This window comes from Procambarus clarkii, chromosome 78, assembly GCF_040958095.1.
Source record: "Procambarus clarkii isolate CNS0578487 chromosome 78, FALCON_Pclarkii_2.0, whole genome shotgun sequence".
Taxonomy (NCBI): Eukaryota; Metazoa; Arthropoda; class Malacostraca; order Decapoda; family Cambaridae; genus Procambarus; species Procambarus clarkii.
This window is the reverse complement of record NC_091227.1, coordinates 13,571,707-13,593,322: the sequence shown is the minus strand read 5'-3', so window position 1 is coordinate 13,593,322 and position 21,616 is coordinate 13,571,707. Positions and strand designations below refer to the sequence as shown.

At 45.3% G+C, this 21,616-nt stretch overlaps 2 protein-coding genes across 2 annotated transcripts in view; one reads left to right on the top strand and one right to left on the bottom strand.

The window, feature by feature from the left end:
* The window catches only part of LOC123746147 (protein draper), a 691,165-nt gene that overhangs the window by 105,477 nt on the left and 564,072 nt on the right, over positions 1 to 21,616 (top strand). The gene's annotated exons all lie outside the window — the stretch shown is intronic.
* LOC138357491 (autotransporter adhesin BpaC-like) lies at positions 9,457 to 13,596 on the bottom strand. Its single transcript, XM_069314349.1, has 3 exons — positions 13,570 to 13,596; positions 10,331 to 11,066; positions 9,457 to 10,289 (listed from the first exon to the last, which is right to left on the bottom strand). The coding sequence occupies exons 1-3, from the start codon at positions 13,594 to 13,596 to the stop codon at positions 9,457 to 9,459; spliced, it is 1,596 nt and encodes a 531-aa protein (XP_069170450.1).

Here is a 21,616-nt window from a genome sequence, read left to right as displayed (position 1 = left end):
CCCCTCTCTCCTTCACAAGTCAGCATCCTCCTCTCACAATGCTGTACAAGATGCTGTAGATTACGGCGGGAGTGGAAGGGAGAAATAATTCCCGGAGCCAAGGAGACCACAAGTGACTTTAATAAGTGTTTTAAGTGGTCTCTGGAGATTAACGTATTAAGTGCTGTAAGAACTGAACTTCTTAAGAAATGTCTTGTGGTTTATCATTATTTTAAGATGATAGAGAAGTAAAGGGTTTGTGTTTATATATTTTTTGTTGTAATAACTTGTCAAGTCATTCTGTTGGAATGTACTGTGTTGTTATCTTGAGGTTATCTTGAAATGATTTCGGGGCTTAACGTCCCCGCGGCCCGGTCCACGACCAGGCCTCCTTTTTGTTACACATCTCCCAGGAAGCAGCCCGTAGTAGCTGTCTAACTGCCAGCTACCTGTTTACTGCTAGGTGAACAGGGGGCATCAGGGTGAAAGAAACTCGACCTATTTGTTTTCGCCTCCACCTGGGATCGAACCCGGAACCTTAGGACGACGAATCCCGAGCGCTGTCCACTCAGCCGTCAGGCCCATCGATAGATGAATCTCTTTCACCTTTTATATAAAGAGCGAAGCAAATACAGTCACGTCATTTAACAGTGAAGTTAATGAAGGTTTGACCAGACCACACACTAGAAGGTGAAGGGACGACGACGTTTCGGTCCGTCCTGGACCATTCTCAAGTCGATTGTGACTTGAGAATGGTCCCGGACGGACCGAAACGTCGTCGTCCCTTCACCTTCTAGTGTGTGGTCTGGCCAAACTACTTCAGCCACGTTATTGTGACTCATTGCCTTTAATGAAGGTGTTTGTGTAATGTGTTTGTCAGTCATTAGAGGCAGTGAAATACTGGTGTTTAAACCCCGAGGGGTAACAATGGGTTACAAATTAATATAATTAGCAGCTTCTTTAAATGTTTTTAGCTTTTCATGTTGAAATGTTTACGACGTTCCTTGAATTTATGATGATTGTGGGTTGACTTAATGTTTAGTGAGCGGGACTCACGCCAGCCAGGGGAAATATCTAGGTGGAATAATACTGAGTTCTTGACGAGGCAGAAATATAAGGAACAGAAGAAGAAATATAAGGAACAGAAGAAGAAATATAAGGAACAGAAGAAGAAATATAAGGAACAGAAGAAGAAATATATGGAACAGAAGAAGAAATATAAGGAACACATAAGCGAACGAATAGCTGTAAGAGAGAAATAAAAATATAAGGGATTCATATGAAAGAAAGAAATAATATAGAGAATACTGAGGTACTCTACATCAGAGGTAAGATCATCACCAGGGGAAGTGCTAGGCCAGCTAGGGTGTCCTTGGAAGAAATGTGAGGGTAGGTTAGGGTGGGGTGCTGGATAGGGGGGTAGGGATGATCGCTGACTTCGAAGCCAAATGTAACTTTCTACCAGGTAATTGTTTTGTAGATCCCCCCCATCCCTCTCTCCCCATCCCGAATCCCCCCATCCCTCTCTCCCCATCCCGAATCCCCCCATCCCTCTCTCCCCATCCCGAATCCCCCTCGCTCCCATGGGCCTGTGGGTGGATAGGCAGCCAGGTGCCGTTTGTAGAGGAAACCTGCGTATCAGTCTCTCACAGTGAGAGACACCAGTCTCTCTCACTGTGAGAGAGTGAGAGAGGACCCACTCTCCCACGATGCCTCTCGGTTGGATAACTGGCGATACCTACTCGTATCTTATATATATATATATATATATATATATATATATATATATATATATATATATATATATATATATATATATATATATATATAGATAGGTAAGATGGTTACTGAAACATTGTAAGAAGGTTTATTAACCCCGTTGGTCCGGCCAGCACCAGCCTGCAACGTGAGGAAGTGTGAAGGAGCCGTTTAAGAAGCGGTGGAAGAGGAAGAGAGAGTGTGAGGAGGGCGGCGCTAGGCACACCCCGGGGACTGATAAGGAGGTGAAGGAGGCCGCTCAGAGGGCTGAAGAAGAACCTTTTGTTGTTATCTGAAGGTGGTCCTCGTCGTGGGGGGGCGGGGAGGGTGCTACTGCCTTCCTGGTTATGGTTCTGCTCCGCTCTCTCCTGGCAGTCGGTTACGTTGGGGGAGAGAGAGGTTTTGGTGACCATAAATTCATTCCCCCTACAGAGACTTCTACACCCCCACAGAGACCTCCACACAAGGCAAGGAGAAGCAAGGAAGAAGCGCAGCGCGAGAGGGGAAAACCAGGAAACCACAGCTCCCAACACATCACCCCCAGAGGCGAGGGGGGAACCCACAACCAGCTACCCAGTAACATCAGCGGGGAGGGCAACCCCACCACCCTCCTCTGCATAGAAAACCCCCCCTTTCCTTCCTGTCCTCCCGCCCCTTTCACCCCATTCCCTCCCTGTCCCTCCCCCTTCACTTGACCCCCCACCCCTCATCCCAGTATCCTCTGCAACCCTGGTATCCACCTCACAAATCCTCACACCCATGGCACAGCCTCCTCCACCAGCAGAACACTCACCAAGGAGGAGATTTGAGAAGGGACAGAAGAAAGTGAGCCTCAAGGCAATGTACACTAACATAGATGGAATTACAAATAAAGCAAATGAACTTGGAGAATGGGTACTAGAGGAAAACCCAGACATAATAGCTCTCACGGAAACAAAGTTGACAAAAACAATAACAAATGCAGTGTTCCCAAAGGACTATTATGGTATGAGGACAGAGAGGGAAGGAAGAGGTGGTGGTGGTGTAGCTCTGCTGGTAAGAAAAGGCTGGGATTTTGAGGAGTTGGTTGTTCAGTGATGTGAAGGTTTCAGTGACTACATAATACCTGGTTGATACCTGGTTGATGGGGTTCTGGGAGTTCTTCTACTCCCCAAGCCCGGCCCGAGGCCAGGCTTGACTTGTGAGAGTTTGGTCCACCAGGCTGTTGCTTGGAGCGGCCCGCAGGCCCACATACCCGCCACAGCCCGGTTGGTCCGGCACTCCTTGGAGGAATAAATCTAGTTTCCTCTTGAAAATTTCCACGGTTGTTCCAGCAATATTAATAGGAACAATAACAACTGGAGGGCAAAAAATTATAGTCGTAGTCATATATAATCCACCACGAAATGACAAGACCCAGACAGGAATATGATAGAAACAATATGGCCACCATTAACATAATAGATTGAGCAGCTTCTGTTGCTAGCAGGAATGGATCTGGACTACTAATTATGGAAGACTTCAACCATGGGAAGATAGATTGGGAGAACAGAGACTCGCATGGAGGACCAGAAACATGGAGAGCTAAGCTGCTGGACGTGGCAACAAGAAACTTTCTAAGCCAACACATCAAGGATCCAACAAGAATGAGAGGATGAACCAGCACTGCTTGATCTGATATTTACCCTAAATGAGTGGGATATAAGGGAAGTCAAGATGGAAGCACCCTTGGGAATGATTGATCACAGTGTATTGAACTTTGAGTACCTGGTAGAGCTAGGAATTATCCCCCCCCCCCTAAAAAGAACTAGGAAACAAAAGGCTGGCATACCGAAAGGGAAATTATGAGGAGATGAGAAGCTTCCTAAGGGAAATACGTTGGGACACAGACCTCAGAGCTAAGTCTGTACAAGATATGATGGACTATGTCACCCAAAAGTGTCAGGAGGCAGTAAACAGATACATCCCGGCCCAAAAGGAAAAATCAGAGAAGCAACAGAAGAATCCATGGTATAACAGGGCATGTATGGAAGCAAAGGTACTGAACAAAAGGGCGTGGAGGAACTTCCGGAATAACAGAACACCAGAAAGCAGAGAGAGAGAGAGAGACCAGAGAACCAGGAATGAGTATGTCAGGGTGAGAAGAGAAGCAGAGAAAAGTTATGGAAATGATAAAGCAAACAAAGCCAAGACCGAACCAAAGCTACTTCAGTCACATCAAAAGGAAAACAACAGTGAAAGAACAGGTAGTGAAACACGCACACACACACACCTCGGTTTTCAACCCCGGGAAGGAACCACTGCATGAAAAATAGAACACAAAAATGTACTAGAGACATGAGAAAAAATACTCAAGTGTTCGGGGAGAATCTGTCAGGAGTTTGGATACCTTTTAGTCTCTTTTCCAAGGCTAAGGGTCCCCATAGGTGTGTGTGTGTATATATATATATATATATATATATATATATATATATATATATATATATATATATATATATATATATATATATATATATATATATATGCAATTGACGATCACTAAACACTGATCATTCGTATGCGGAAAATCCAAAGAGAAATAGGAACAAGAGATGAACGTTTCGGCCGATCTGGGCCTTTGTCAACACCTGACTGAAAAAAATCCCAAAGGAAGAGTGGAGGCAGATACTAGCGCCTGACCACCGTCTCCTGGGGAAAGAATTAACCAGAAAAAGGTATAGATTAGCTTAGAGTGGTCAGAAGGATTAGTGGCCAGAGGATAATTGGGATGGGGCGAAAAGCATTACCAATTGCAATGGTTTTGTGGAACGGAATTTAATTGAGTCTGCCCTAATTAGTCAATGTCCAAATCTTCTCAATGTTAGTACTGGTATGTACAAACTTACACCCAGTTTTAAGTTACAATAATGCACAACAGTTTAAGTAAAAGCTATGATAGTTACATTGTCTCATAACAATATTATATTAATATTTTATGTAGGTTCAATGAGGCTTTTTCTTTAATCTTTTATTCTTACCGCTTAAATCCTTCTGACCACTCTAAGCTAATCTATACCTTTTTCTGGTTAATTCTTTCCCCAGGAGACGGTGGTCAGGTCTAGTGTCTGCCTCCACTCTTCCTTTGTGATTTTTTTTCAGTCCGGTGTTGACAAAGGCCCAGATCGGCCGAAACGTTCATCTCTTGTTCCTATTTCTCTGTGGATTTTCCGCATACGAATGATCAGTGTTTAGTGATCGTCAATTGCATATATATATATATATATATATATATATATATATATATATATATATATATATATATATATATATATATATATATATATATATGATATAAATATCTTGATATAGGCAGCAGAGCATTAAGCTGCGGGGACTAAGCCGAAGCTTCGGAAGGTGACACTTGATTCTCTCAAGGACATTTTTGTCATATCAAAAGGGAGCACCAGACCTTGAAAAGGAGCATTACCAGGCTTAGAAAAGGAGCATCCCCCAAGACTCACACCCTACTCCTACTACTCCTACAATAGGGTAGTTGTCTACCAGTGTTGCTGCGTGGTAATTCTTACCACCAAAAAACATGTGCGCACGCGCACTGAGCGCACATGGTCGACACCGCCTACGTCCAGGGAGCTCCACCAGTCTCCATTACTACACACCCGGCACGCGGGAACGGCGTTGTTGGGCCAACTGATACCAAAAGTTCAATTGCATTTTAAATAACGCCCCAGTTTGCTAGCGCTGCCATTGTCATTCATGGAGTTGGTGGCTCCCGTGTTGGGTAAATATGTGAGTGGGAATGATTGTGAGTGAGAGGGAATGATTGTGAGTGAGGGGGACCCATTGTTATGCCTTCCTCATTTGCATCTGCTTGCATCTGTATACCGTATAAATATTAATAGTGTATTTGCAACGAGTTGAACGATGAATGGTGCTGAGAGATTGTGTGTGTGTTGACGGTAATCTGCAGATACCTGGTTGATACCTGGTTGATACCTGGTTGATACCTGGTTGATACCTGGTTGATACCTGGTTGATACCTGGTTGATACCTGGTTGATACCTGGTTGATGCCTGGTTGATACCTGGTTGATACCTGGTTGATACCTGGTTGATACCTGGTTGATACCTGGTTGATACCTGGTTGATGCCTGGTTGATACCTGGTTGATACCTGGTTGATACCTGGTTGATGCCTGGTTGATACCTGGTTGATACCTGGTTGATACCTGGTTGATGGGGTTCTGGGAGTTCTTCTACTCCCCAAGCCCGGCCCGAGGCCAGGCTTCACTTGTGAGAGTTTGCAAGTCAACTTGCAGGTTTGCAAGTTAACAACTTTATCACACACAGAGATCACAATACTTGGTGACGTTTGTTAGGAACTTAGAATGAGTAAGTTAGTGACGATTGTTTATAGTTCTGGATCCCTGAGAGTAAGTTAGTGGCAGTCAACAACTTGGGATGAGTAAGTTAGTGACAGTCAACAACTTAGGATGAGTAAGTTAGTGACAGTCAACTACTTAGGATGAGTAAGTTAGTGACAGTCAACAACTTAGGATGAGTAAGTTAGTGACAGTCAACAACTTGGGATGAGTAAGTTAGTGACAGTCAACAACTTGGGATGAGTAAGTTAGTGACAGTCAACAACTTGGGATGAGTAAGTTAGTGACAGTCAACAACTTGGGATGAGTAAGTTAGTGACAGTCAACAACTTAGGATGAGTAAGTTAGTGACAGTCAACAACTTGGGATGAGTAAGTTAGTGCCAGTCAACAACTTAGGATGAGTAAGTTAGTGACAGTCAATAACTTGGGATGAGTAAGGTAGTGACAGTCAACAACTTAGGATGAGTAAGTTAGTGACAGTCAACAACTTGGGATGAGTAAGTTAGTGACAGTCAACAACTTAGGATGAGTAAGTTAGTGACAGTCAACTACTTAGGATGAGTAAGTTAGTGACAGTCAACTACTTAGGATGAGTAAGGTAGTGACAGTCAACAACTTAGGATGAGTAAGTTAGTGACAGTCAACTACATGGGATGAGTAAGTTAGTGACAGTCAACAACTTGGGATGAGTAAGTTAGTGACAGTCAACTACATGGGATGAGTAAGTTAGTGACAGTCAACAACTTGGGATGAGTAAGTTAGTGACAGTCAACAACTTAGGATGAGTAAGTTAGTGACAGTCAACTACTTAGGATGAGTAAGGTAGTGACAGTCAACAACTTAGGATGAGTAAGTTAGTGACAGTCAACTACTTAGGATGAGTAAGTTAGTGACAGTCAATAACTTGGGATGAGTAAGGTAGTGACAGTCAACAACTTAGGATGAGTAAGTTAGTGACAGTCAACAACTTAGGATGAGTAAGTTAGTGACAGTCAACAACTTGGGATGAGTAAGTTAGTGACAGTCAACAACTTGGGATGAGTAAGTTAGTGACAGTCAACAACTTGGGATGAGTAAGTTAGTGACAGTCAACAACTTGGGATGAGTAAGTTAGTGACAGTCAATAACTTGGGATGAGTAAGTTAGTGACAGTCAACAACTTGGGATGAGTAAGGTAGTGACAGTCAACAACTTAGGATGAATAAGTTAGTGACAGTCAACAACTTGGGATGAGTAAGTTAGTGACAGTCAACAACTTAGGATGAGTAAGTTAGTGACAGTCAACTACTTAGGATGAGTAAGGTAGTGACAGTCAACAACTTAGGATGAGTAAGTTAGTGACAGTCAATAACTTGGGATGAGTAAGGTAGTGACAGTCAACAACTTAGGATGAGTAAGTTAGTGACAGTCAACTACTTAGGATGAGTAAGTTAGTGACAGTCAACAACTTGGGATGAGTAAGGTAGTGACAGTCAACAACTTAGGATGAGTAAGGTAGTGACAGTCAACAACTTGGGATGAGTAAGTTAGTGCCAGTCAACAACTTAGGATGAGTAACTGATAGTCAACAACTTAGGATGAGTAACCACCTCTCTCCAACTGTTCCCTCGGAGCTTAATTCCTGCCGAAGTATTCAGCAAAAAAATCATGTTTGCTAATTTACCAAAACAAACATGAGCTTTAATTGATCTCTCTGACGGTAATATAATGTTATTTTTTAAAGAACATGTCCCTTTTGCCCTGAAATGTATAGCACTCGTGGTACGCAGGTTTCCAGGTGATAATATAATAGATCCCTGGACTATATGGTAGTTTCTAGGTGATAATATAATAGATTCATGGATTATATGGTAGTTTCTAGGTGATTATATAATAGATCCCTGGACTATATGGTAGTTTCTAGGTGATAATATAATAGATTCATGGATTATATGGTAGTTTCTAGGTGATTATATAATAGATCCCTGGACTATATGGTAGTTTCTAGGTGATAATATAATAGATTCATGGATTATATGGTAGTTTCTAGGTGATAATATAATAGATTCATGGATTATATGGTAGTTTCTAGGTGATAATATAATAGATTCATGGATTATATGGTAGTTTCTAGGTGATTATATAATAGATCCCTGGACTATATGACAGGTTCTAGGTGATAATATAATAGATCCCTGGACTATATGACAGGTTCTAGGTGATTATATAATAGATCCCTGGACTATATGGTAGTTTCTAGGTGATTATATAATAGATCCCTGGACTATATGACAGGTTCTAGGTGATTATATAATAGATCCCTGGACTATATGACAGGTTCTAGGTGATAATATAATAGATCCCTGGACTATATGGTAGTTTCTAGGTGATTATATAATAGATCCCTGGACTATATGACAGGTTCTAGGTGATTATATAATAGATCCCTGGACTATATGACAGGTTCTAGGTGATAATATAATAGATCCCTGGACTATATGGTAGTTTCTAGGTGATTATATAATAGATCCCTGGACTATATGACAGGTTCTAGGTGATTATATAATAGATCCCTGGACTATATGACAGGTTCTAGGTGATTATATAATAGATCCCTGGACTATATGACAGGTTCTAGGTGATAATATAATAGATCCCTGGATTATATGGTAGTTTCTAGGTGATAATATTATAGATCCCTGGACTATATGGTAGTTTCCAGATGGTGATATAATTAGGATCCATAGGAACTTGAGCTCAGTTCGCCAGCAGGAAAGACACTAAGTGAGAAATAGGCAGATTTAACCCTAATGAAGCAGGTGGATATGAAAAATATACACAATTATCATTCTGTATATATGACATTCTCGGTTTACCGCAAATTATAGCCAACAAGAAAATGTATTATCTTGACGTTATTTTGAGATGATTTCGGGGCTTTAGTGTCCCCGCGGCCCGGTCCTCGACCAGGCCTCCACCCCTAGGAAGCAGCCCGTGACAGCTGACTAACACCCAGGTACCTATTTTACTGCTAGGTAACAGGGGCATAGGGTGAAAGAAACTCTGCCCATTGTTTCTCGCCGAAGCCCGGGATTGACCCCGGGACCACAGGATCACAAGTCCAGCGTGCTGTCAGCTCGGCCGACCGGCTCCCTTACCGTAAACGATTGTAATCTTAGGAGAAAATGCAAGTATTTATCATAAACGATAGCAAGTATGAAAAAAGGTTTACCTTCGCTCTTAAACCACGGAGGTAAACTTGGGTAGGAAGAATACATTTGTTCCCGAAGGCGAGAGTAAGGTGAAGAGAAAACGGAAGATTTTAGCCTAAACGATAATAAATCGGACAGGAAATTCCCGAATTTTATTCTGAAGTGGCAGTTTACATTTGTATCCTGAGATTGAGACCCGCTCCAGCCAGCTCATGAACTGTTCCCTTCCCACCTGCAGTCTTGCTTTCACCAGCTGCAGTGTTGCTTTCACTAGCTGCAGTCTTGCTTTCACCAGCTGCAGTGTTGCTTTCACTAGCTGCAGTCTTGCTTTCACCAGCTGCAGTGTTGCTTTCACCAGCTGCAGTCTTGCTTTCACCAGCTGCAGTGTTGCTTTCACTAGCTGCAGTGTTGTTTTCACTAGCTGCAGTGTTGCTTTCACTAGCTGCAGTGTTGCTTTCACTAGCTGCAGTGTTGCTTTCACTAGCTGCAGTGTTGCTTTCACTAGCTGCAGTGTTGCTTTCACTAGCTGCAGTGTTGCTTTCACCAGCTGCAGTGTTACTTTCACCAGCTGCAGTGTTACTTTCACCAGCTGCAGTGTTACTTTCACCAGCTGCAGTGTTGCTTTCACCAGCTGCAGTGTTGCTTTCACTAGCTGCAGTGTTGCTTTCACTAGCTGCAGTGTTGCTTTCACTAGCTGCAGTGTTGCTTTCACCAGCTGCAGTGTTACTTTCACCAGCTGCAGTGTTACTTTCACCACCTGCAGTCTTGCTTTCACCAGCTGCAGTCTTGCTTTCACTAGCTGCAGTGTTGCTTTCACCAGCTGCAGTGTATTTCACCAGCTGCAGTGTTGCTTTCACCAGCTGCAGTGTTGCTTTCACCACCTGCAGTCTTGCTTTCACTAGCTGCAGTGTTGCTTTCACCAGCTGCAGTGTTGCTTTCACCACCTGTAGTGTTGCTTTCACCACCTGCAGTCTTGCTTTCACCAGCTGCAGTCTTGCTTTCACTAGCTGCAGTGTTGCTTTCACCAGCTGCAGTGTATTTCACCAGCTGCAGTCTTGCTTTCACCAGCTGCAGTCTTGCTTTCACTAGCTGCAGTGTTGCTTTCACCAGCTGCAGTGTTGCTTTTACCAGCTGCAGTGTTGTTTTCACCAGCTGCAGTGTTGCTTTCACCACCTGCAGTGTTGCTTTCACCACCTGCAGTGTTGCTTTCACCAGCTGCAGTGTTGCTTTCACCAGCTGCAGTGTTGTTTTCACCAGCTGCAGTGTTGCTTTCACCACCTGCAGTGTTGCTTTCACCACCTGCAGTGTTGCTTTCACCACCTGCAGTGTTGCTTTCACCACCTGCAGTCTTGCTTTCACCAGCTGCAGTCTTGCTTTCACTAGCTGCAGTGTTGCTTTCACCAGCTGCAGTGTATTTCACCAGCTGCAGTCTTGCTTTCACCAGCTGCAGTCTTGCTTTCACTAGCTGCAGTGTTGCTTTCACCAGCTGCAGTGTTGCTTTTACCAGCTGCAGTGTTGTTTTCACCAGCTGCAGTGTTGCTTTCACCACCTGCAGTGTTGCTTTCACCAGCTGCAGTGTTGCTTTCACCAGCTGCAGTGTTGCTTTCACCAGCTGCAGTGTTGTTTTCACCAGCTGCAGTGTTGCTTTCACCACCTGCAGTGTTGCTTTCACCACCTGCAGTGTTGCTTTCACCACCTGCAGTGTTGCTTTCACCACCTGCAGTCTTGCTTTCACCAGCTGCAGTCTTGCTTTCACTAGCTGCAGTGTTGCTTTCACCAGCTGCAGTGTATTTCACCAGCTGCAGTCTTGCTTTCACCAGCTGCAGTGTTGCTTTCACCACCTGCAGTGTTGCTTTCACCACCTGCAGTGTTGCTTTCACCAGCTGCAGTGTTGCTTTCACCAGCTGCAGTGTATTTCACCAGTTGATTTCACCACTTACAGTGTACGATGTGCGCGTCACTCGGTCAGTCAGGTTAAGACCATTACTGGATGGGTGACTGGGCGAGGAGTATCGTACACCCCCCTTTCTTTCTGTTCTAAACTGATGCTGCCTCTCTCCTTCCCCCTACTCCCTCTCTTCCTTCCCCTCCTCCCTCTCTTCCTTCCCCTCCTCCCTCTCTTCCTTCCCCTCCTCCCTCTCTTCCTTCCCTTCCTCCCTCTCTTCTTTCCCCTCCTCCCTCTCTTCCTTCCCCTCCTCCCTCTCTTCCTTCCCCTCCTCCCTCCCTTCCCCTCCTCCCTCTCTTCCTTCCCCTCCTCCCTCTCTTTCTTCCCCTCCTCCCTCTCTTCCTTCCCCTCCTCCCTCCCTTCCCCTCCTCCCTCTCTTCCTTCCCCTCCTCCCTCTCTCCCTTCCCCTCCTCCCTCTCTTCCTTCCCCTCCTCCCTCTCTTCCTTCCCCTCCTCCCTCTCTTCCTTCCCCTACTCCCTCTCTTCCTTCCCCTCCTCCCTCTCTTCCTTCCCCTCCTCCCTCTCTCCCTTCCCCTCCTCCCTCTCTCCCTTCCCCTCCTCCCTCTCTTCCTCCCCTCCTCCCTCTCTTCCTTCCCCTCCTCCCTCTCTTCCTTCCCCTCCTCCCTCTCTTCCTTCCCCTCCTCCCTCTCTCCCTTCCCCTCCTCCCTCTCTCCCTTCTCCTCCCTCTCTTCCCCCCCTCCTCCCTCTCTTCCTTCCCCTCCTCCCTCTCTCCCTTCTCCTCCCTCTCTTCCTCCCCTCCTCCCTCTCTTCCTTCCCCTCCTCCCTCTCTTCCTTCCCCTCCTCCCTCTCTTCCTTCCCCTCCTCCCTCTCTTCCTTCCCCTCCTCCCTCCCTTCCCCTCCTCCCTCTCTTCCTTCCCCTCCTCCCTCTCTTCCTTCCCCTCCTCCCTCTCTTCCTTCCCTCCTCCTCCAGGTAACAAGCAGTATCTGAGACGATAGTCCACTGAAGCCAACTTCCTCGCCTCTTATAATTCTATTTCAGGATGCAACTTCTCCATCAGGATCCGGAGGCCGGATAAGGCGTCCGTCAGGCCGGATAAGGCGTCCGTCAGACCGCATTGGAAGAGAGATGGTCGGTTAATGAACGAAACAGGTGTTCGGATGAGGTAGAGAGGAATGTCCTTTTCGCTCGTACGTTATACAAGAGATGATCTTTGGTTTTCCAGGACCGTCAAGGAAGGCTGCTGTATTTTGGAGTCTTGCAGAGCTGGATAACCATTTGAAGAAATGTTTTAAAGAGTCCTGGCCATGCGCGCGCGCGCACAGAAGCACAAGCACACAATGCGTCTGCACCTCACGCAGGTACACTGCCACAGGTTACAAACAACATACATTACGGGCTCACCATAGCCCGTGCTACAGGGAAATTTTGTTCCAGTAGCTGAATCTAAAAACAACGAGTTGAATCATAGATTGGGAGGTGTTATAGAACGTAGTCCACCACGACAGGGAGCAGGGGGCCGTTCCTTACTAGCTAGCCTCGTTATAGATCGTCGTCCACCACCACAGGGAGCAGGGGGCCGTTCCTTACTAGCTAGCCTAGTTATAGATCGTCGTCCACCACCAATGGGAGCAGGGGGCCGTTCCTTACTAGCTAGCCACGTTATAGATCGTCGTCCACCACCACAGGGAGCAGGGGGCCGTTCCTTACTAGCTAGCCACGTTATAGATCGTCGTCCACCACCACAGGGAGCAGGGGGCCGTTCTTTACTAGCTAGCCTCGTTATAGATCGTCGTCCACCACCACAGGGAGCGGGGGGCCGTTCCTTACTAGCTAGCCTCGTTATAGATCGTCGTCCACCACCAATGGGAGCAGGGGGCCGTTCCTTACTAGCTAGCCACGTTATAGATCGTCGTCCACCACCACAGGGAGCAGGGGGCCGTTCTTTACTAGCTAGCCTCGTTATAGATCGTCGTCCACCACCACAGGGAGCGGGGGGCCGTTCCTTACTAGCTAGCCTCGTTATAGATCGTCGTCCACCACCAATGGGAGCAGGGGGCCGTTCCTTACTAGCTAGCCACGTTATAGATCGTCGTCCACCACCACAGGGAGCAGGGGGCCGTTCCTTACTAGCTAGCCACGTTATAGATCGTCGTCCACCACCACAGGGAGCAGGGGGCTGTTCCTTACTAGCTAGCCACATTATAGAACGTAGTCCACCACGACAGGGAGCAGGGGGCCGTTCCTCACTTGCTAGCCTCGACGCCTGTCCCTAAATATTTGGGTCGAGTCCGGACTCTATCTTCATATCACTTTCTCTCTCCCTTCATCTCTCTATTTTTCTGTTGTTGCACTCCACTCCTCCACCTCCCCCTCTCACCTTTCCCCTCTCATATCCGCTTGCCATTTGCCTCTCACCCTTTCCCTCTCAATTCCGTCTCCCTTTCCGTGTTCGCTTTCCCATTTCTCAACTACATTTCTCCCGTTTTCCACAGTTATTTTCCAGTTATCTTTCCCTTTCATTTGGCTTCTCACTGTTCCTGCCTGAGTTAGTAACGATTGACTGGAGGATCCTGGAGCTGTCAATTCACGACCGCATTGGACTCCTTGACCAATCTCCGTACTGTTACCGATCCGATTAAGTCCGGACTGTTACCAATGGGGGGCCAAGATGCTACCGCAGTCACCTACAAGCCCCTACAGAGTGACACAAGGTCCAGACCGGTGTACGAGAGGTAGGTAAGAGTCGAGCTGTTGCTCTCGTGGAGACATCCACCTCTGTTGTAAATGGAATTGATGTCGCCTCTTGACCGCTAGGGCGCACGGAGACCCAAACTTGTATTACTTACATTGACTGTTATTCATATTATATATATATATATATATATATATATATATATATATATATATATATATATATATATATATATATATATATATATATATATATATATATATATTATTATATATTGAGTTCTTATATTCTATTGGAGGCAGCCAAGAATATTGTGTATCACTATTGTCTACTTTCTCCACTCACAACCGAGGGACATTGGTTTAGTGTCCGGGCAGGACTGAAACGGTTTGGCACACTTCTTTTCGTCACCTTTATGATGCCTCTGTTCAGCTGCCAGTAACATAGGCACCCCAGGAGTTAGTCTTTTGTTGCGGGTTGCTTCCGGATGGTTATGAGTAGTTGATACAGGCGTAGGAGGGACCTCAATAACCTTAAGTGCAGGCTTCCTGTCCCCCACAATGGGTAAATATATCGGTTGACCCACGGTAGTGATGGAGGACAACGAGCCAACCAAAGCTCAACTGATTTTATAGTTTGTGTCGAGGTGTATGGAAAGCCACCCTGGAAGCCAGCTTGGAAGCCACCCTGGAAGCCAGCTTGGAAGCCACCCTGGAAGCCACCCTGGAAGCCAGCTTGGAGGACAGCTTAGGATAGGGCGATTCCTGCATTCAGACGAAAGTGGAAGGGATGTGCTGTCAAGAAAGAATTGTGCGCCAAAACTGTTAAGAAATGCAACGCTCTGGAAAATACAAGTCATGCTGTCAAGACTCGATATGCAGGTTCATATGTAGATATGACGGAGCCCAAAACGCTTGAAATTCCTTATAGAACAGTCGCTTGAATGGTGAGAGACCGGACCAAGGAGCTTAAGCCCAGTCTAGGCGAGTACAACTAGGTGAGTTCACCACCCTACGTGTGGATCTCTGGACCCCCCCCACCACCCGGCTACCCAGACTCGGAGTTATAATTAGACCGTAATTGACTTAAAATTTGGCTCCCTCGCTTGTCAGAATTTTTTACGAGTTTCTACTTCAGAAACCTAAGTCGGTTCTCGCTTTTTTGAGTCGCGGGCGTGTGTAACGAAATTAATATCTGCGGTAAATGATTTTACCAAGTTCAGTTACGGCTGTGTACCTCTCCTGTGTGTTGGGCTAACCGGGTCTCGAAGCCTGTGTATGGAGCTCTCGCAGCAATGGGCTTGGTCTTATTGATGGTGCGTGAGTGATTGTGCACACACACACACACACACACACACACACACACACACACACACACACACACACACACACACACACACACACACACACACACACACACACACACAAACACGCACCAAACAACACAAACTCCGTGGTGTAGTGGTAAGACACTCGCCTGGCGTTCCGCGAGCGCTATGTCATGGGTTCGTATCCTGGCCGGGGAGGATTTACTGGGCGCAATTCCTTAACTGTAGCCTCTGTTTAACGCAACAGTAAAATGTGTACTTGGTTGAAACAACGATTCTTCGCGGCAGGGGATCGTATTCCAGGGACTTGCCCGAAACGCTACGCGTACTAGTGGCTGTACAAGAATGTAACAACTCTTGTATATATCTCAAAAAAAAAAAAAAAAAAATGCCTTCAGGTGTCCTATGGTGGACGGTGATAGTGAAATGATCTTTGACGATTCCGTAGAGTTTTGTATCATGATTTTTTTACCCCCTCCCTTTCCAGTTTCGTCCCATCCGCATGTAATATATTTGATACTGCACAAATCCGGTTAACATACTGACAATATCAACTCATAGAGGGTACTGCGGTATCTGAATGAGGGTCGGTTAAGCTCCAAGTAATTCGGTACAGGATAATGCTACCTTAATATGCAATCTGCGGAGACTATTGGGCCTATATGGAGACGTTAACACAACATGGTGGTACTTACTGGTTACACGTTGCGTTATTTGCCGTAATACTTGACATTTTTACCGTATAGTTTGTCGCTGTGATCACCGGTCGATATACGTACGAGTTTCGCTTGCGTATGTGCGTATTGCTTGCATGTGCGTATTGCTTGCATGTGCGTATTGCTTGCATGTGCGTATTGCTTGTATGTGCTTGCGTATGTGTCGCATTTAAACGATGTAATTCCCTGCCGATTTAAACTTAAATAGCTCAGGGAAGCTGGTAGCGCATTCTCTTCTCTCACATTCTGGCTTTCTCTCTCATAAACTTTTTCCAAACAAAAGTTTTTCATATAAAAACATATGGATAGCTTTCCATCAGCGAGGACTGGAGAAATACTTGCTACACTTGCGTCTCTCTAACAATGGAGAGTCCCCAAGTTCGACTGACTATTGCATTGTCGACGTGACTGCCTGCTGACCCGTAGAAGGTCAGGTTAGGTCAGGTCAAGTCCAAGTCAGGTCACAGGCGTCACGAGTGACCCGTGGGGGAGGTCATGACCTACGTATATATATATATATATATATATATATATATATATATATATATATATATATATATATATATATATATATATATATATATATATATTTATTTATTTATTTATTAGCCATTAATGGTCATTCTGTAGATAATGGAATGTATTTTAGAATTAATATGGATTGGTTTGTTAACGCTATTGTGTGTGTTGTATGATAGACTGTGTGGTGTTGTATGATAGACTGTGTGGTGGTGTATAATAGACTGTGTGGTGGTGTATGATAGACTGTGTGGTGGTGTATGATAGACTGTGTGGTAGTGTATGATAGACTGTGAGGTGGTGTATGATAGACTGTGTGGTGGTGTATGATAGACTGTGTGGTGGTGTATAATAGACTGTGTGGTGGTGTATGATAGACTGTGTGGTGGTGTATGATAGACTGTGTGGTGGTGTATGATAGACTGTGTGGTGGTGTATGATAGACTGTGTGGTGTTGTATGATAGACATCCCCTTAAAGATGCGATACTTTATAAATGTTTGGTCCTTGTCACTCACCCAAGCACACGCACTCACTCAATTGTTGAACGTCAGCTCTCTCACTCCCACCTTCCCCGCCCCTTTCCTTTCCCTTCCCTTCCCTTCCCTTTCCCTTCCCTTCCCTTCCCTTCCCTTCCCTTCCCTTCCCTTCCCTTCCTTCTCTCGCTCTCTCTCTCCCACGCAAGCGTGCATTCACGCTTATTTGGGCTGTTATATAGAGCCTGAAGCAGTTATTTTCATTTTTACATTCCCGTTACGGAATGGAACGGGTTTCAGCGTTCGTTGAAATCTGTGTTGAGATTCATCGTATTGACTTTGATCAATGCTGCAACATGCGTGATCAATGCTGCAACATGCGTGATCAATGCTGCAACATGCGTGATCAATGCTGCAACATGCGTGATCAATGCTGCAACATGCGTGATCAATGCTGCAACATGCGTGATCAATGCTGCAACATGCATGATCAATGCTGCAACATGCGTGATCAATGCTGCAACATGCGTGATCAATGTTGCAACATGCGTGATCAATGCTGCAACATGCGTGATCAATGCTGCAACATGCGTGATCAATGCTGCAACATGCGTGATCAATGCTGCAACATGCGTGATCAATGCTGCAACATGCGTGATCAATGCTGCAACATGCGTGATCAATTCTGCAATTCACAATGTCATAAAAGTATAACCTTCTGTTGAACTTATGCTGTGTAGCGCCGTAGTTAAGATTTTTGTTGACAAATTTCAAATTATCATGTGTTTTCACACATTAGCATGTGTGTTTGTAGGTATGTGTAATGCACATGTAGACAAACCCACATATGAAGGTTTGAGTGGGTTGGGTCACTTCTCAGAGTGGAGAGAGAGAGAGAGAGAGAGAGAAGAACAAATCTATAGGTTCAAAACTTGATAGGTGAACAGTTCTATGTTCTTCATATCGGGAAATGTTCTGACATGGAACAGCGGGCAACCGCAACAATTTATTATATATATATTTTTATTCAGTTTTTGTTTTTATTATTAATTTTGCGACCAGCGCTTAAAATCTAGGAAACATTTTGGACACTTTTTTTGTATTTAATTATTATCAGGTAATATAGTGGTGGAGGCGGTGGGTCATCCCTGCTTCATTACGGTGAGCTGGGAAGAGATATTTCCTAATTAACTCCCCCGGTCTCTATCACACACACACACACGCACACACACACATACACACACACACATACACACACACACACACACACACACACACACACACACACACACACACACACACACACACACACACACACATACACACACACACACACACACATACACACATCACTTGCGTACATATACACTTGGACTGGACGGTAGAGCGATGGTCTCGCTTCATGCAGGGCGGCGTTCAATCCCCGACCGTCCAAGTGATTGGGCACCATTCCTTCCCTCCGTCCTATAGTATATCCTTCTCCTCATATCCTTTCCAAGTGCTATATAATCGTACTGATTAAGGTCTTTCTCCTCATAATTACCTTGTATGCATATATATTTATTATATTGGAGAGAGAGAGTTCCATCTTGGTTTTGCAAATAGTATAACGTACTTAACGTATTCGGGGAGCCGGTCGGCCGAGCGGACAGCACGCTGGACTTGTGATCCTGTGGTCCTGGGTTCGATCCCAGGCGCCGGCGAGAAACAATGGGCAGAGTTTCTTTCACCCTATGCCCCTGTTACCTAGCAGTAAAATAGGTACCTGGGTGTTAGTCAGCTGTCACGGGCTGCTTCCTGGGGGTGGAGGCCTGGTCGAGGACCGGGCCGCGGGGACACTAAAAAAGCCCCGAAATCATCTCAAGATAACCTCAAGATAGATAACCTAAGTGTAAGCTGGCAGTTAATAGGTTTATCAGTGTTTTATATCTAGTGCTTCGACTAATGTCTAAACTCGAATCGTATCTGTCGATTATTTTCGGTATTGTTGGTTGAAATATTTTTTGGGTATGAACTATCTGTGTGTATAAATGATGTGGTCTTAGAGCCTTGCTTTTTTGTGTGCACTATTAATCACCTTGAAAAAAGATGTCTTGCCTATATATTGAGATCGTTGGAGCCGACAGTCCACAGGTAGATGTTTGATTCAGAAAAGGTAATTTAAAAACCTGTAAAGAAAATTGCAAAAACGCCAGTTGGTCTATATGAGGCAGGTCTTATTTATTCACAACCAAACTCATTCAGACCTTTGCCTGAAACAGTTCCGGGACTATTGTGATGCCCGACTAGGGTTTTTACAACGCTGTTTCCAAGCCTGTATTTACCCAGGTGTTTCCAAGCCTGTATTTACCCAGGTCTTTTCAGGATCTTAACTTACGTCCATTGTATTCATTGTCTCGTGTTTTATTTTGTGTGGATGTATTTAATATCTTACTAATATTGACTTCACAATCGACTTGAGAATGGTCCAGGACGGACCGAAACGTCGTCGTCCCTTCACCTTCTAGTGTGTGGTCTGGTCAACATAATTTAGCCACGTTATTGTGACTCATCGCCTGCATCTTACTAATATACCCTTTGTTGTACTCTTTCATGTACCCGTATGCTTCATCTCTCTTCAAATGGGACGTTTCAATTTCCTAGAATGTATCATTCTATGTCCTCGTTCATGGGAAACTGTCCATTCTACATTATTGTGAAGCAAAACTGCATAATACAAATACAGGTTAACAAAGAAAAGCAGAGGGCGAATATACTTTGAGGTGTTTCCGGGGCTTAGCGTCCCCGCGGCCCGGTCGTCGACCAGGCCTCCTGGTCGACGACCTATATCATTAGATATTTTACGGCAATAACTCCGAAAAAAAAAATCCCCAGAATGCTCATCACTTTCAGTTTGCAACATATATGCATTGATTTTAAGGCTCAAGATCTTCACTTCATCACGATGTAGACAAATTGTTTACTTCATCGTGAATGCCAGATCTTTTCCCTATTCAGTTGTTGTTGTTAAGATTCGCTACCTGGAACAAAAAGTTCCAAGTAGCACGGGCTATGGTGAGCCCGTGTCCGTGTTCAGATTTAACAATTTAAGCATTGTTGAGCTGATGTCTGGAAAAGGTAGCGTCAATAGGCTCAGAATCCGCCATTTATCAGCATTAAACTGCGACTACCAATCTTTCGCCCATTTTAAAATGGGCGAAAGATTGGCAGTTGCCCAATCTCTCGTCTACTAGATGGGTGTAAAACGTGAAGATTGAAGTGGTTGGGGATTGGGTGCGACGACCAAAGGATTGGGTAGCCAGGTGTGGGACGACCAAATGGTTGGGTAGCCAGGTGTGGGACGACCAAATGATTGGGTAGCCAGGTGTGGGACGACCAAATGGTTGGGTAGCCAGGTGTTGGACGACCAAATGATTGGGTAGCCAGGTGTGGGACGACCAAATGATTGGGTAGCCAGGTGTGGGACGACCAAAGGGTTGGGTAGCCAGGTGTGGGACGACCAAATGATTGGGTAGCCAGGTGTGGGACGACCAAACGGTTGGGTAGCCAGGTGTAGGACGACCAAACGGTTGAGTAGCCAGGTGTGGGACGACCAAATGATTGGGTAGCCAGGTGTGGAACAAGAAAGTAGGGATTGGGAGAGACGTATCGGGGAGCAAGCATAGGAGAGTAATGATGGCTAGGGGAGAGGTGGGAGGGGGGGTTGGGGGAGAAAGAGGGGAAGTAAAGGGGAAGAAGAAACAGTAATAAAAGATATTCTCCTCCCCCCTCACAATGCCGTGCTGGAACATATATATGACGCTTGAAAGGTTTAAACAAAGATTTCAGTAACAATGACACGGCCCAGAGCCCCCGAGCCACTAGTGAACATTTTAATCCAAGTAAAATTTTGGGAACAGTGGAGTGTCGCAACACTCGCTCTCAACCCGCGGAGTTGCCATCACCAACACAATATCCATCATCTCTCTCCCTCCCTATCACCAACACAATATCCATCATCTCCCTCCCTATCACCAACACAATATCCATCATCTCTCTCCCTCCCTATCACCAACACAATATCCATCATCTCTCTCCCTCCCTATCACCAACACAATACCCATCATCTCTCTCCCTCCCTATCACCAACACAATACCCATCATCTCTCTCCCTCCCTATCACCAACACAATACCCATCATCTCTCTCCCTCCCTATCACCAACACAATACCCATCATCTCTCTCCCTCCCTATCACCAACACAATACCCATCATCTCTCTCCCTCCCTATCACCTACACAATACCCATCATCTCTCTCCCTCCCTATCACCAACACAATACCCATCATCTCTCTCCCTCCCTATCACCAACACAATACCCATCATCTCTCTCCCTCCCTATCACCAACACAATACCCATCATCTCTCTCCCTCCCTATCACCTACACAATACCCATCATCTCTCTCCCTCCCTATCACCAACACAATACCCATCATCTCTCTCCCTCCCTATCACCAACACAATACCCATCACCACCTCTCTACCTCCCCATCTCAACAACACAGTGTATAAAACTATCTTCTCCACTGTCCAGGACCCTCAAGACACTACAAAGGTAAACACTTGTCTTGTGGAGGGCTCCAGTGTTGAGATGTAGAGACATTTGTGTTTCCTTGACTAGAGAGGCATCAGTCAGCCCTCAACTCCACCGGTAT